At 40.8% G+C, this 16,939-nt stretch overlaps 2 protein-coding genes and 1 long non-coding RNA gene across 3 annotated transcripts in view; 1 reads left to right on the top strand and 2 right to left on the bottom strand.

The window, feature by feature from the left end:
- LOC142109220 (uncharacterized) overlaps positions 1 to 4,644 on the bottom strand; it is an 87,791-nt gene extending 83,147 nt beyond the window's left edge. Inside the window, exons 1-2 of the mRNA XM_075193324.1 lie at positions 4,471 to 4,644; positions 1,492 to 1,613 (exon numbers count right to left, since the gene is read on the bottom strand). Of these exons, the coding sequence (XP_075049425.1) occupies positions 1,492 to 1,530 (39 nt within the window). The 5' untranslated portion in view covers positions 1,531 to 1,613; positions 4,471 to 4,644. The remainder of the gene's footprint in view (positions 1 to 1,491; positions 1,614 to 4,470) is intronic.
- LOC142098504 (uncharacterized) overlaps positions 1 to 16,939 on the bottom strand; it is a 1,185,945-nt gene that overhangs the window by 653,978 nt on the left and 515,028 nt on the right. The gene's annotated exons all lie outside the window — the stretch shown is intronic.
- The window catches only part of RIOK2 (RIO kinase 2), a 41,491-nt gene continuing 29,306 nt past the window's right edge, over positions 4,755 to 16,939 (top strand). The window contains exons 1-4 of the mRNA XM_075181312.1: positions 4,755 to 4,876; positions 6,171 to 6,309; positions 7,019 to 7,135; positions 8,044 to 8,219. Of these exons, the coding sequence (XP_075037413.1) occupies positions 4,811 to 4,876; positions 6,171 to 6,309; positions 7,019 to 7,135; positions 8,044 to 8,219 (498 nt within the window). The 5' untranslated portion in view covers positions 4,755 to 4,810. The remainder of the gene's footprint in view (positions 4,877 to 6,170; positions 6,310 to 7,018; positions 7,136 to 8,043; positions 8,220 to 16,939) is intronic.

The raw sequence follows: 16,939 nt of genomic DNA, 5'->3' as shown, positions 1-16,939 counted from the left end.
TTTTACCCACTTATATTACAAGTACAATACTCCTACCCATGACTTGTACAAATACTTGCAGATCCGCCATTGGATCCAATCTCAGGATCGTTCCTTACCCACCCTGAAACCCCCCACCTTCTTTCATTCGTTTATGTCTGTCCTCCTGTAGGCATTCAGGTAGTATCTCCTCTTGGTACAAACCCCTCCCTTCCTTTATAGGAGTCCGCAAATTGTCTACCTAACTCCAATGGGAGACGGATATCCAGCTGTCTTGTCGGACGAGGAATGGGAACGCATTTTTCAAAATGTTTTTTATAATGTCCAAATGCATTAATCACTTTGAAATGTTAGTTAAACTTATCCATAGATTATATTTGACACTTGAGAAGATATAAACATTTCTGCCTGCTGCTTCGTAGTTCTGTGGGAGGAACTGTGGAGAGGTTGGGAACCTCCTTCATACTTTCTGGAGCTGCCCACAGATTCAATCCCTGGGGTCTGAAATGTTTGTTTTAATAAATCAGGTTGTAAGTGTGGAACTAATTCCCTCCTCAGAGGCGGCTCTTTTACACCATTAACCCCCGCAGATTCTACAGAATAACCATTATGTAGTGGGATATATAATTATCGCTACTAGAACTGTAATTGCCCTATATTGGAAATCTCCCTTCTCCCTACCTATTTCTGTGATAATAACTAAAATTCAAAAAAGCTATGATATAGAGACTAAGGGGTATATTTACTAAACTGCAAGTTTGCAAAAGTGGAGATGTTGCCTATAGCAGCCAATCAGATTCTGGGGCCTGATTCATTAAGGATCTTAACTTAAGAAACTTCTTATTTCAGTCTCCTGGACAAAACCATGTTACAATGCAAGGGGTGCAAATTAGTATTCTGTTTTGCACATAAGTTAAATACTGACCGTTTTTTCATGTAGCCCACAAATATCAACTTTAAATTTTAGTGTTCAAATAAGCTATCAAGTATTTGTGTGCTAGATGAAAAAACAGTCAGTATTTACATTGTTTTGTAGTAAGCTATTAGTTTTTATTGACAGCTTGAATTAATTAATCTTAGAAAACAATGGAAGAAAGTATTACCATCTCCACTTTTTCAAACTCGCAGTTTAGTAAATATACCCCTAAGGGTTTCCCATATTCATCTTCTGCTTCGTCTCACCTAATTAAATGGCTTGACTGGAGCAAATACTGAACACCTAGCCTCGCCACCTTCCTCCTCCCCTCTGTGAATCTTTTATTGGACTTTTGCACAGACCATGTACATTTCATCCATGTTTTCTGATGTACTTGTACGGTAACATGCAATTCATCCCCCACTGTTGTTGTCTTCTCTCCCTCCTTTCCTGTTCATTTGTTTGATTCCTGTTTTTGTTCTTACCCTGCAAACTAAAAATCTCAATAACCTTTTTTATTTAAAAAAAAAAGTAAAAAAGAAATAGGAAGGTACATGGGAAACATTTTCTAAAGGAACTCATAGAGGCAACAATACCTGAAGAAACTCCCCTGCAGAGAAGTGTGTGGAGGACATATTCTTGGATCAGACAGGGAATACTTTGATCCAGGGATCTTGGAAAGAACAGCTGTACTGTATTTTATAGCTGTGGATAAGAACTTAAATAAAGAGAAAGTGTGAGTAGGAGTTTTATACAAAACAGATACATAAATATTGGATAATTGTAAACAAAAAGCTATTTGTAAAAGGTAAATGCATTTATAAGGTTCATTTTAACTTGATCTAGAAATGTTCAGCTCAATGGGTATTCTGTACAGAGGAAAGATTATCCTCATTTATTTATTTATACAGCACCAGCAAATTCGGTAGTGATTTACAATTGGAAACAAACAGTAATAAAACAATACTGGATAACATACAGACAGAGAAGTAAGAGGACCCTGCTCGAAAGCATATAATCTATGGGACAATGAGAGTTTGATACACAAGGATAAGTGCTACAACATATTTCATATTGGTCAAGCTAGAATGCAAAGGTAAAAAGTATTGAGTGGGCTATATGATCATTAACAAAGCAATGTTGATCAAAGGATTGTTGTTTTGTGTTAGGGTAACCTAGGGAAATTAAGAGGGTGGTTGAGGAATATTATAATATTATAAGCTTGCCTGAAGAGGAGAGATTTCAGAGAATGCTTGAAGTTTTGAAGACAAAAAGTCTTATTGTGTGAGGGTATAAAATAATAATAATAAAAGAAATAGGCTGAACTGTTATATTTATTACAATATTGGGCAGCACAGTGGCTAAGTGGTTAGCACTTCTGCCTCACAGCACTTTTGGGATCCATATTTCCCGTATTGTTATGATTTTCACACCTCATTTTGCTTCGTTTGTATGGGAAAATTTCAGAGAATGTTTGGCGGTATTTTGTGTCAACATTTTATTGGTCATTATATGTTTAAAAGACGGACAGTATGGAACATGGACCTATGCCTTAATAAAGACTCATAGGTGAAAGTCGAAACTCGTTGACTGAACATTTTGACCCCTTTATGAACCTATGTGAATTGGAACATCAGCTGGAGAAGGAGGATATTGAATATTACCAACTATATCATCTCCTTTTAAAGCCTGCATACTTGGTTCTTCTGATAGGGGCATTTACCCCATTCATTGGGTATAATTTATACATTGATATGTAATCTTATTTTTAACTTTTTTAATAAATGGTAATACACTAAATGTATTTTATTTTTGTTTTTATATTGTTTCATCATGGGAGCGATTTGATGATAGATACATCAGAGTTGGAAATCTACAACATTGTAAAACGCAAGGAGTAAAGAATTTTTCTAGTAAGCATAATACAAAAGGGAAGATATTCTTTGCATCTGCACTTGGTGGATGTGTGTGATATGATCTTGCACTCTTAAGAAGTAGAAAACGTTCAATATAAGAAGAAATCACTCCATCCTGCAGACTTTGTGGGGGTGAAGGACAATTGTATGAAAACATAATACACCATTTTATTGCTTTGCCTATTTCTTTGCCAGTAACATCGTTTGCTGCGAAAATCAACAGTATAATAAAATTATCGCTGTCAATAAGTTTAACTTTATATATGAGCGCCTCATGTACCGTATTTCCCCATGTATGAGACGCACCTTTTTCCCCAAAATTTTGGCTCTAAAACCTGGGTGTGTCTTATACATGGGTAGCGGGGATGCAGGGGGGGGGGGGGGGGCAGCTTTACTGGGGCAGAGGGGGGGATCGGGGCATCGTTAAAGTGGCAGCGGGGAGGGATCCAGCAGGCGCGGGACAGGCAGAGAGTGGCAGCGGGGATTCAGCAGCCGCGGGACAGGCAGAGAGTGGCAGCGAGGATCCAGCAGGTGGGGGACAGGCAGAGAGTGGCAGCGGGGATCCAGCAGGCCGGGGTCAGGCAGAGCGGCAGCGGGGACCTAGCAGGCAGGGGACAGGCAGGGAGTGGCTGCAGGGGGGGGGGGGAACCAGCAGGTGGGGAACAGGCAGAGAGTGGCAGCGGGGATCCAGCAGGCGGGGGACAGGCAGAGTGGCAGCGGGGATCCAGGAGGAGGGGGACAGAGGCACAGTGGCAGCAGGGGGGGGGGGCGATTGCAGGAGAGTGTGCTGCCCGGCTGCTCTGTTCACAATCAGAGCAGCCGGCCATTACACTCTCCCTGCCTTTTTTTGACAGTTACCATAATATTTTTTTTTTAAAAATTTGGGGTCAAAATTAAGGTGCGTCTTATACATGGAAGCGCCTTATACATGGGGAAATACGGTAAGTATATATTTGTGCTTGACTTGATACTGTTTTGGATTTAGTAGAATCTTATTGTATATTGACCGGGCTGCCCTTAGAGACATGCTATAACTACACCTACCGTATTTTTAGCTGGGGCTAGTTAGCCGTGAAATATATTTAACTCGCGATGCCTATTTTCCCAGAACTTAGACTCTTGCTGCTCCGAGATTAAAAGGATGTGTGGGGATAGGTTACTATAACCTTTTTAATTAAATGTAAACTTAAAAGAGGTGTATTACATGGCCTGGGCAAACTTCAAGCTATATGGGCTAATAGTTAGCAAATGATAACTTTACTGAGCAGTAGTAGAACATATGCCACAAACATGTTTATTTTCTTGTGTGCGTCTTTTCCTATGTACGTTCAGGGAGCAAAAGCATTCAACTCAGCTAGGCACACACTGTATATACAAAACTATGCGGCTATCAAGTTAGGGGGTCTTCCTAACTAGCTATGGAGAGCCATATTAATGAAAATATAATACTGGCATTATAAGCCACACTTTCCTCTGTACCTATGACTATACACCTTTGTAGGGAATGTTACTATACACCAGGCTTAGGTCACCTGTGGCTTTCCAGCTCTTATGATACTATAAATCCTGGGACTATATGCTCACATGTCGTCTAGCCATATTATATACTAAAATGCATTAATATATGACTGTGGTATACATATAGAAATGTAAATGTACCTGTGCGCTTGTTACTCTTGCTTCTCGCGCCCGCCCCCTTCAAACTTTTCTGTATTCTCCTAGGCACCCAGGGACTCGGAAGAGCGATAAAACCAACAACATATTATCTGCTTAATCGACTAATTCGCAATTCCCCCGTAAACCTCTCTGTATTTCTTATAAAAGTATTGTTTATGTTACTGTACTAACGATATTAATTCTAAAACTATCGGTACAATGGGCGACTATACAACCCAACACAGCTGCCAGGACAGTGCGGCGAGCTAAGGGGAAGTGACGTAATGCGTAAGGTGGAACGCAAGGGAGGGAGCTGTGCGTTCCAGTCAGCCAGGTGGCCAACATGGGGAAGTTGAACGTGGTGTTGCTCCGGTACCTCTCCAGGGATGATTTCCGAGTGCTCACCGCGGTGTGTACGGGGACTGGGGTGCTCGGAGACCGCATATAAGTAGAGCGGGGATGGATGATACATGTGGAAGGGGGGGGAACCCTTATACTTTACACCAGGCTTAGGCTGCTCGCCAGGCTCTAGTAGAACTACAGTCCAAGCATGTCCATCCAGGACTTATGCTGGATAACCACACGTCGCCACACTGAGCCTCTGGCTGACAGGCTATGCTGATACTTGTAGTTTCATAGTAGCTAGGGAATCGCATGTGTACTTGTGATCAGCTTGTAGCTAAAATTTCACTGTAGTTAAGATGATGCCCGAGCATCAGATTAAAGCAGTCCGGCTTCTCAGGAACAGGGCAGGAGTGTCAGTGTCCTTGGGTTTAAACATGTTTATGCTAACACACAAATTTACTATATGCCTAAACACACATTTGAGTGCTGGGAAAGAATATATACTTCCATATCTATACATTGGACCCAAAAGAGGAACAGTTTGGAAAGAAGAGGGGTAATAAAGATAGACATGTTATAGATACACCTCTATATATTTATACACATGCATATATCTGGTAACTGGAAATAGGCTGACCCTGACATAGCTTACAATATGGAGTGTGCAATTGCGGGATCATGTCTGTCTGTTTTGTTTTTCTTTTTACATAAGATTCTCTATCATTCTGTTTTAGACTTAGTAGCAGTAAAAATAATAATATAAACTCTACCATATAATGATATAATACAGGGTCTTAGGCTGGGTACACGCTACAGAAAATTTCTCCCGATGCGATATAGTTTACGATTTTAATAGTGTCTGAGGGAAAAAAAAGTCTCGATTAGCATGCTGATTCATGTGTATATACTAAACATGTTTTACAAGATTTACCTTCAGATCTATGCTCTTCATCTGTCATAACCATCTGCTGAAAAGATTATGACTGCACGCTCCATAGACATATTTGTACACTGCCAGCCGTGAGTGCGTACACACTGCAGAATTGGAACGACATTGTTGAATAAGTTTTTTAGTTCAGTTTACAAATCAAATGAAACGATACGATGAGCTTTGGAACGATAATCGTTTATCATTGGAGCGTGCACACGAATGCGATATCGGGCCAAACGGTTGTTTATCGTGTGATTGGCCCGATAATACGGCTGAAAACCCTGTAGTGTGCACCCAGTCTTGGTATAGAACAGTTGCTTTGTGTACTATTAATACTCATGTACCATACAGACAAATTATTGAGAAATGTGTTAAGTTGTCTTAATCAACTAATCATTAGACAGTTTGTGTTTATTTTGTCTTCTAGGTTGAAATGGGCATGAAGAACCATGAGGTAGTACCAGCCAGTTTAATTGCCTCAATAGCCAGTCTCAAACATGGGGGCTGCAATAAAGTTCTGCGAGAGCTGGTAAAGCACAAACTTGTTGCATATGAGCGCACAAAGAGTGAGTAATGATGTGTTTTTATTGTGTTTATTAGTGCTTGCTCCCTGCTCTTCAGTTCCAGAGAATGAAGTTATGTTGATACCTCACTCATCCTTAGCGTTGATTATGCCTGATAAGTGACTTTTCAACAAGTCTGTATATAAACACCCTTTTTAAACAAACCGTCACTGTATTTGTGTCCATTGAATAACTTTTATATGCAGGAGGGTTTGATATTCAGAAATATACACTATTTACAAGGTTTGAAAAATATGGAATTTGAAATTGATTATTTTTGTTGCTAATGTACTTTTGAGTGTACAAATCAACAGCATGAATGTGAAATACAAAATATATGTAACTAAATAACATTCGATTCATATGGCAGCGATTGTTTGTCATTTAAATCGTAAAGCTTTTTAAAATACACCTGCAATCTCATGCCTTAGCAGTGTCACTAACTGAATTAATAGGCTGCATTTACATGTTCAGCTCACAAATTGCTTGTCTTCAGTGTACTTTGGCACTTTCAAACCCACCATTAAATCATATCTGCATTGAATGTTATTTAGTTACATATAACATTTTGTATTTCACATTTGTATTCCATGTGGATTGCTGTGGTGAACATACCACAGACAGCTGTAATTATTTAAGTAAGCTTAAAAAATATAGTTATGCTGACAATGATTATTTGGGAATAATTTAATCTCCTTTTTACCTGTTTTAGCTGTTCAGGGCTATCGGCTAATTTATGGTGGGTATGATTACTTGGCACTGAGAACTCTTTCTTCCCGGGATGTTGTCACTTCAGTTGGAAACCAGATGGGTGTTGGTAAAGAATCAGGTAAAAACAAAAGTTGATGATATTAAACCGGTCATTATGTATGAATATCACTTAATATAAACCTAAAGTGATTAGCTTATCAGATATAGATAGACACTGTCCAATCAAGTAGTGAAAAAGGTAATCTTTTAATTCAAAGTTTCAATCTCATCAGGGATCTTTATCAAGGAATTACAAGTGCAATACAAACCAAAGGCTGTTTAAAAATAAACCAATTCCAAGAGTGCACCGAAAGACCAGAATCAAATATGCAAATTAAATGACATTTATCTAATAACACACTTGAATAATGTGGATACATTATTGGCAGACCAGTAAGCAGAGTCCTGAGAGTGGACAGAGACCCAGAAATATAGTGCAATGGACTCGTGGGTCGCATGGTGGCTTAGTGGTTAGCACTTCTACCTTACAGCACTGGGGTCATGAGTTCCATTCCTGACCATGGTTTTATCTGTGTGGAGTTTGTATGTTCTCCCTGTGTTTGCGTGGGTTTCCTCCGGGTGCTCCAGTTTCCTCCTACACATCAAAAACATACTAGTAGTTTAATTGGCTGTTATTAAATTGGCTTTGTCTCTCTCGGTTTGTGTGTGTGCATGTAAGATCCAATGGGGCAGGGACTGATGTGAGTGAGTTCTCTGTACAGTGCTGCGGAATTAGTGGCGCTATATAAATAGCTGATGATCATCATGATGCCAGAACTGGCCTTTCTGGAATAAAAATACTCCTGTAAGAGGACTTTTTCTTCAGGGTGTTAGCTTTTTTGGTTCCTTTTGTCTAATAATGTGACCTGAAAACTTATATCTCTGTGCATCTCTAAATTTGAAAGCATTGGTTTTACTGGCTTGTATAGGTATATTAGTAATCTCCTGTACAGTAATCCGTATTTATTATGCTATTGCTGTATATAGATATCTACATTGTTGCGAATGGAGATGATGATCAGTTTGCATTAAAACTTCACCGACTGGGAAGAACTTCTTTTCGTAACCTTAAAAACAAGCGAGATTATCACAAGCATCGGCACAAGATGTCATGGCTCTATCTGTCTCGTCTGGCTGCCATGAAGGAGTTTGCATATATGAAGGTAATTCTTGGAGTGATTTTGACTTTAATTTTAAGGGAGGAATAGATTTAAATATATGATGTTCTGTCTGTGTATTTGGACTAGTTATGGGCGCTGCTTATTAGATGCAGCAGTATAAAGGGGCACAAAGACTTGAAAGAGTCCAGCCTGCTAACATTTTAGGAATTCCTCCATCGTTCATTCACACTGTTCAGCTTTTCCTTTAAATAACTTGTGCTGCAAAACAAAATCTCATTTTTGTATGTGGTCGCTAGAATAACCTCAGTCATGCTTGTTATCCTCAATTGGCAAGGAACATCCCCGGTCTGTTCATCTCCTCCTATAGGATCATGCCATGTTTTATAACCCACAGACTCCACCCTCTTGTACAGCAGATCCACTTGTTTCGCCATAAGTATAATGTCCCTTGTTGTGTTTAGTATTTCCATTTACACCGTTTGTTTTTGCCTGGGGCTGTCAGAGAAATTGAGTAGCCCCATGAAAAATTGGTGCACGCAGCAGCCCCCAGGGTTCCGACTGGGGGTGGAGGGGGAAGGGCTGCCTAGGGAAATTTCCTAGATCGTAATACAGATTTAATATTTTTAAAACGTTTTGAAATTACATTACTGTTATTTTTAGTTGCACTCTCATCTGTTTTAGGGTTAACGCAGTACCACCCTTTACTGAACTGATAGTCCAGAATACCTAGCTACAAATGTCACTATCTTAAAAGAGTGAATGGATAAAGAGATTTCATAAAGAGAGTTATGGCTTTTCTTGTAGAAACACATAAGGGTTAATTTACAAACCTTACATACAGATACAAAATTTGCACAGAACCACAGCAAACAATATTGCAATATAGGTTTGCTGTGAACTTAGCACCTTAAAGGGTTTCTCAAGACAAAATAGTAAGTCGCTCTCCCCCCTCCCCCCCACCCTCTATCACTCACTGCCCCTTTTCAAAATAATGGGTATTATTATTTTTACTTGCCTGCTAAGTGAATCCAATGAATAGATATGGGGGTAAATGTATCAAGCTGAGAGTTTTCCGGCGAGTTTGAAAAGTGGAGATGTTGCCTATAGCAACCAATCAGATTCTAACTATCATTTTGTAGAATGTACTAAATAAATGATGGCTATAATCTGATTGGTTTTTCAAACTCGCCAGAAAACTCTCAGCTTGATACATCTACTCCATGGTGTTAAGTGAGATCTTTCTTAGATGTATGTAACATGATTGGTAAATGGGAATAAAGGACCGTTCTAGGCAATGAGCTTGAGGGGTTCATTTTCGTGTTGTCAGGGAAATAACTTCTGTCAGCCGATGAATGATTAATAGCTTAGTATTTGAAGTGGTTCAAGGACATCCAAGATGAAATGACAGAATTCAGTAATGTGGGCCATCACAGCTGGTCAATGATTCAGAGAGGAAATGTAAATTTGTCTGTCCTCTGCATAGATGATGCTGAAACCCAAAGGAGCTTATTAGTTTTGCAAGAAAAGTTTTAAAGATCGAGAATATGAGAGGATCGAGCCTTGTGGTACTCTGCTGGTGGAGTAAGTGGAGAGAACAGGACCTAGAGCGTTTTTAGTGATGTGAATGACGAAATCTTCTCTGTAAAGTGCTGCGTAACATTAATAAATAATGAGAATGGTAATAATAGATGAAAACCAGGGCTTTGGTTTTCGCAGTGGTAAAATCATTGACCACCGTAGTCAGTACATTCTCTATGGAGCGTTAGAAATGAGAACCTGACAGTAGATAGTCCAATAGGTTGTTTGAAGAATGGAAGCACATGAGAGTCATCACAGAGAGCATTGAAGTTTAGAGATGGGCCAGTGACCCTGGAATTATGGAAAAATCTCAGGGAGTGGAAGATAATGCAGATGTTGGTTCAGGCTGGGATGAGCACAGAGGGCAACAAATGGCTGACTTGTGAGGGGATAATGTAGACTTTGGGACTTCATCTTCATTTGTGGGATTACATAAAGATAGAGAACCAGAGGATGCAGGAAATATTGAGCAGATTGTTCCAAATTTCATATTGGATCTTGTAAATCATCCTTGAAGTAACTAAGGTCCAATACCTGCATTGTACCTTACACACATGGTATCCCCATACTCAGGAGAACTAGCCCATTCATTTAGTGGTTAACCTTTTAATCATGTAAAACTTTTTTTTTTTTTCCTATGTCTTTACATTTTAACTGCATAATGCTTTTAAAATAAAACAAAAGTATTTCACTCTGCTACCTAAAAGAAGGCATGATCTGTCCCAGAAAATATTGTGAAATTCCCAAAGGCACACAAAGTTGTTTAGAAGTTATCCTTGGTTTAGCCAATGAAATAGTAAGACTACGAAATGTGCTCTGATCTCCCTAGCATTGGTAGATTTAGTATAACTTGTATCTATACTAAATCTTAGATTGTACGCTCCTCTGAGCAGGGCCATCTCTCCTCCTGTTTCCGCCACTCCTAACTCTGCTCTCCAGCTACTTAGCCCTCCTCCTCGAGGACCCTCCACCCCCCGTCCCCTCTGGGGGTCTCCCTGTCTTCCACGTCCTCCTTCTTGGGCTCCGTTGGTTGCGGATCCTCCCTCCCCCGCCCTCTCTAGCTGTGCATTGAGCTTACTGAGTTACTGTGCTTACTGTTTACTGTACTGTGCTGTCTCACCTTGTACTGTAACTCATTTGTCCCTGTACGGCGCTACGGACACCTTGTGGCGCCCTATAAATAAAAATTAATAATAATAAAATCTACCAGCAGGTGACATGCCAGCCACTATGTGATTCAAGTTATACTATATCTATCAGTGCTGAGATCTGAGACAGGCTGCCTCTATTCAGGAGATCTCCCCTACAGCAATAAGGGCTTTACTCCGGGAAATCGGTGAGGAAATCACTATTGCTTTTAAAACATTCAAAATCTCAGAATTTCTTATCTTGGTGATCTTATTGCCAGCTTTAGACATGGTCACATTGTGATTTTAGTATAGTGGACAGCATTACTTGTCAAGCATGCTATTGACCAGTGTTGGCTAACCTGTGACACTCCAGGTGTTGTGAAACTACAAGTCCCAGCATGCTTTGCCAATATATAGCAGCTTATTGCTGGAAGGGTATGATGGGATTTGTAGTTTCACATAACCTGGAGTGTCACAGGTCAGACAACTGCTATAGACGCTACATTGATTTCCCTAAAACCAGCTTGTTTGGTCGTCTTATCAATTTTCTTTAGAGCACCAATATATTTAGGGAAATAAAGCGAACATGCAAGCTACATTTTATAAAGGCACACGTGCAGAATAACCGATTCCTAAATCCTTTCTCTATAGAACACATGGGTTAAGTCCCAATAAATTACTCCTTGAGCCTTTTTTATACCTCAGTGATATCACAGATTGGGTAGATGGAGGGTGCACTGTCAGGCACTGTACGCTCCTCTGAGCAGGGCCATCTCTCCTCCTGTTTCCGCCACTCCTAACTCTGCTCTCCAGCTACTTAGCCCTCCTCCTCGAGGACCCTCCACCCCCCGTCCCCTCTGGGGGTCTCCCTGTCTTCCACGTCCTCCTTCTTGGGCTCCGTTGGTTGCGGATCCTCCCTCCCCCGCCCTCTCTAGCTGTGCATTGAGCTTACTGAGTTACTGTGCTTACTGTTTACTGTACTGTGCTGTCTCACCTTGTACTGTAACTCATTTGTCCCTGTACGGCGCTACGGACACCTTGTGGCGCCCTATAAATAAAAATTAATAATAATAAAATCTACCAGCAGGTGACATGCCAGCCACTATGTGATTCAAGTTATACTATATCTATCAGTGCTGAGATCTGAGACAGGCTGCCTCTATTCAGGAGATCTCCCCTACAGCAATAAGGGCTTTACTCCGGGAAATCGGTGAGGAAATCACTATTGCTTTTAAAACATTCAAAATCTCAGAATTTCTTATCTTGGTGATCTTATTGCCAGCTTTAGACATGGTCACATTGTGATTTTAGTATAGTGGACAGCATTACTTGTCAAGCATGCTATTGACCAGTGTTGGCTAACCTGTGACACTCCAGGTGTTGTGAAACTACAAGTCCCAGCATGCTTTGCCAATATATAGCAGCTTATTGCTGGAAGGGTATGATGGGATTTGTAGTTTCACATAACCTGGAGTGTCACAGGTCAGACAACTGCTATAGACGCTACATTGATTTCCCTAAAACCAGCTTGTTTGGTCGTCTTATCAATTTTCTTTAGAGCACCAATATATTTAGGGAAATAAAGCGAACATGCAAGCTACATTTTATAAAGGCACACGTGCAGAATAACCGATTCCTAAATCCTTTCTCTATAGAACACATGGGTTAAGTCCCAATAAATTACTCCTTGAGCCTTTTTTATACCTCAGTGATATCACAGATTGGGTAGATGGAGGGTGCACTGTCAGGCACTGTACGCTCCTCTGAGCAGGGCCATCTCTCCTCCTGTTTCCGCCACTCCTAACTCTGCTCTCCAGCTACTTAGCCCTCCTCCTCGAGGACCCTCCACCCCCCGTCCCCTCTGGGGGTCTCCCTGTCTTCCACGTCCTCCTTCTTGGGCTCCGTTGGTTGCGGATCCTCCCTCCCCCGCCCTCTCTAGCTGTGCATTGAGCTTACTGAGTTACTGTGCTTACTGTTTACTGTACTGTGCTGTCTCACCTTGTACTGTAACTCATTTGTCCCTGTACGGCGCTACGGACACCTTGTGGCGCCCTATAAATAAAAATTAATAATAATAAAATCTACCAGCAGGTGACATGCCAGCCACTATGTGATTCAAGTTATACTATATCTATCAGTGCTGAGATCTGAGACAGGCTGCCTCTATTCAGGAGATCTCCCCTACAGCAATAAGGGCTTTACTCCGGGAAATCGGTGAGGAAATCACTATTGCTTTTAAAACATTCAAAATCTCAGAATTTCTTATCTTGGTGATCTTATTGCCAGCTTTAGACATGGTCACATTGTGATTTTAGTATAGTGGACAGCATTACTTGTCAAGCATGCTATTGACCAGTGTTGGCTAACCTGTGACACTCCAGGTGTTGTGAAACTACAAGTCCCAGCATGCTTTGCCAATATATAGCAGCTTATTGCTGGAAGGGTATGATGGGATTTGTAGTTTCACATAACCTGGAGTGTCACAGGTCAGACAACTGCTATAGACGCTACATTGATTTCCCTAAAACCAGCTTGTTTGGTCGTCTTATCAATTTTCTTTAGAGCACCAATATATTTAGGGAAATAAAGCGAACATGCAAGCTACATTTTATAAAGGCACACGTGCAGAATAACCGATTCCTAAATCCTTTCTCTATAGAACACATGGGTTAAGTCCCAATAAATTACTCCTTGAGCCTTTTTTATACCTCAGTGATATCACAGATTGGGTAGATGGAGGGTGCACTGTCAGGCACTGTACGCTCCTCTGAGCAGGGCCATCTCTCCTCCTGTTTCCGCCACTCCTAACTCTGCTCTCCAGCTACTTAGCCCTCCTCCTCGAGGACCCTCCACCCCCCGTCCCCTCTGGGGGTCTCCCTGTCTTCCACGTCCTCCTTCTTGGGCTCCGTTGGTTGCGGATCCTCCCTCCCCCGCCCTCTCTAGCTGTGCATTGAGCTTACTGAGTTACTGTGCTTACTGTTTACTGTACTGTGCTGTCTCACCTTGTACTGTAACTCATTTGTCCCTGTACGGCGCTACGGACACCTTGTGGCGCCCTATAAATAAAAATTAATAATAATAAAATCTACCAGCAGGTGACATGCCAGCCACTATGTGATTCAAGTTATACTATATCTATCAGTGCTGAGATCTGAGACAGGCTGCCTCTATTCAGGAGATCTCCCCTACAGCAATAAGGGCTTTACTCCGGGAAATCGGTGAGGAAATCACTATTGCTTTTAAAACATTCAAAATCTCAGAATTTCTTATCTTGGTGATCTTATTGCCAGCTTTAGACATGGTCACATTGTGATTTTAGTATAGTGGACAGCATTACTTGTCAAGCATGCTATTGACCAGTGTTGGCTAACCTGTGACACTCCAGGTGTTGTGAAACTACAAGTCCCAGCATGCTTTGCCAATATATAGCAGCTTATTGCTGGAAGGGTATGATGGGATTTGTAGTTTCACATAACCTGGAGTGTCACAGGTCAGACAACTGCTATAGACGCTACATTGATTTCCCTAAAACCAGCTTGTTTGGTCGTCTTATCAATTTTCTTTAGAGCACCAATATATTTAGGGAAATAAAGCGAACATGCAAGCTACATTTTATAAAGGCACACGTGCAGAATAACCGATTCCTAAATCCTTTCTCTATAGAACACATGGGTTAAGTCCCAATAAATTACTCCTTGAGCCTTTTTTATACCTCAGTGATATCACAGATTGGGTAGATGGAGGGTGCACTGTCAGGCACTGTACGCTCCTCTGAGCAGGGCCATCTCTCCTCCTGTTTCCGCCACTCCTAACTCTGCTCTCCAGCTACTTAGCCCTCCTCCTCGAGGACCCTCCACCCCCCGTCCCCTCTGGGGGTCTCCCTGTCTTCCACGTCCTCCTTCTTGGGCTCCGTTGGTTGCGGATCCTCCCTCCCCCGCCCTCTCTAGCTGTGCATTGAGCTTACTGAGTTACTGTTTACTGTACTGTGCTGTCTCACCTTGTACTGTAACTCATTTGTCCCTGTACGGCGCTACGGACACCTTGTGGCGCCCTATAAATAAAAATTAATAATAATAAAATCTACCAGCAGGTGACATGCCAGCCACTATGTGATTCAAGTTATACTATATCTATCAGTGCTGAGATCTGAGACAGGCTGCCTCTATTCAGGAGATCTCCCCTACAGCAATAAGGGCTTTACTCCGGGAAATCGGTGAGGAAATCACTATTGCTTTTAAAACATTCAAAATCTCAGAATTTCTTATCTTGGTGATCTTATTGCCAGCTTTAGACATGGTCACATTGTGATTTTAGTATAGTGGACAGCATTACTTGTCAAGCATGCTATTGACCAGTGTTGGCTAACCTGTGACACTCCAGGTGTTGTGAAACTACAAGTCCCAGCATGCTTTGCCAATATATAGCAGCTTATTGCTGGAAGGGTATGATGGGATTTGTAGTTTCACATAACCTGGAGTGTCACAGGTCAGACAACTGCTATAGACGCTACATTGATTTCCCTAAAACCAGCTTGTTTGGTCGTCTTATCAATTTTCTTTAGAGCACCAATATATTTAGGGAAATAAAGCGAACATGCAAGCTACATTTTATAAAGGCACACGTGCAGAATAACCGATTCCTAAATCCTTTCTCTATAGAACACATGGGTTAAGTCCCAATAAATTACTCCTTGAGCCTTTTTTATACCTCAGTGATATCACAGATTGGGTAGATGGAGGGTGCACTGTCAGGCAGCCATAGGGATATGAAGTGAGAAGTTGACTTCATTCAGTTTGTGCTGAACTTTAAATTTATCCTTAAGAAAAATATCTGCTGTGGTTATCCAAGGCCATATAAGTGCATATTAAATACCCATCTATTCAGCACAGTGAGATGTGTGAAGAAGAATTATGGTTTCAAGGCTAACTAAGTTTCCGATTTGTCCTTTTCTTTGGCTTGGCTGTAGCTGCGAGCGAGACACATTAATTATATTATTTGCAGACAAGTGGGTGTAGCTTTAAAAACAAATTCCAACTTGAACAAACATTGCATTTGAGTCAAAAATGAGCAACGTGCGCTACTGGGCATGACTGGTCTGTATAAGAGAAACTCTGTCTGTGGCTCAGATTGACTAATGACTTTAGTTTCTTATTGGGTTTTTTTAAACATGGTGAACCACGGTTTTATTTAATACAGCCAAATGTAAGCACGGAGTGCCTGAAATCAGCTGGTCAGCAACGTTCCCAGAGTACATCTTGTGTTTTTCCAGCGTAAACCACTAAGAATGCTCAGTATCTGTTTCGCTCAGTCTGCCCAGCGATAATATTTTCATTCTTACAAGAGCCTGGCATTCTACTGTTGACAAATTGTTTATAGGGCAATTAAACCTATTTATTTTGCCACTTAGCTTCTCATACTTATTTTTATAGTATAGATTCAATCTAGATTAGTCATGAGAAATATAGGCAGCTCTGAATGTGGTGACGGGCACATTGAACCATGTTTGTTTAGGATCACTAAACCTTAAAAGGCATGGGAACGTTTAGATATATATTTGAAAACTTATAGTTTGTTTTTTTTGTGCGACATTTAACAGTTGTTAAGAGCTTTTAAACCACTTTGGATATATGGTTATAGATATTTTAATTACATTTATTTATGCCCTAAAATGTATCTATTTTTTTCATAATAGATCAACTTGTCTTTAGATTAAGTTGTACTTTAACTGAACTAGGCTGGCAGACCACTACGTTTTCAGGAAAATAGTAGCACTCGATGTCACTCATGTAGTGATTGTTCTGCATCCATTCAAAGCAAAGCTATATTGATGGCACCTAGAAGACCAGCCTGATATGTATTTATTCAGTGTAATAGGCTTTATGATGTCATCAATGGTAATCTTAGAGCCATCACTCAGGGGGAGGTTCAATTCTTTAGAACAACGCGGGATGCACATTAATTAAGGTTACTATGGTAATTGATGCCCATTATTACCGTTTGTACGGTAATTTCAACGCAGATTTTTGCTCACAGTTCAGTGAGCCGTGAGCAGAA

The sequence above is a fragment of the Mixophyes fleayi genome, chromosome 1 (genome assembly GCF_038048845.1).
Source record: "Mixophyes fleayi isolate aMixFle1 chromosome 1, aMixFle1.hap1, whole genome shotgun sequence".
NCBI classification, from domain to species: Eukaryota; Metazoa; Chordata; class Amphibia; order Anura; family Limnodynastidae; genus Mixophyes; species Mixophyes fleayi.
Note: the sequence above shows the minus strand (reverse complement) of the source record. Positions and strands in the feature narration are given on the sequence as shown.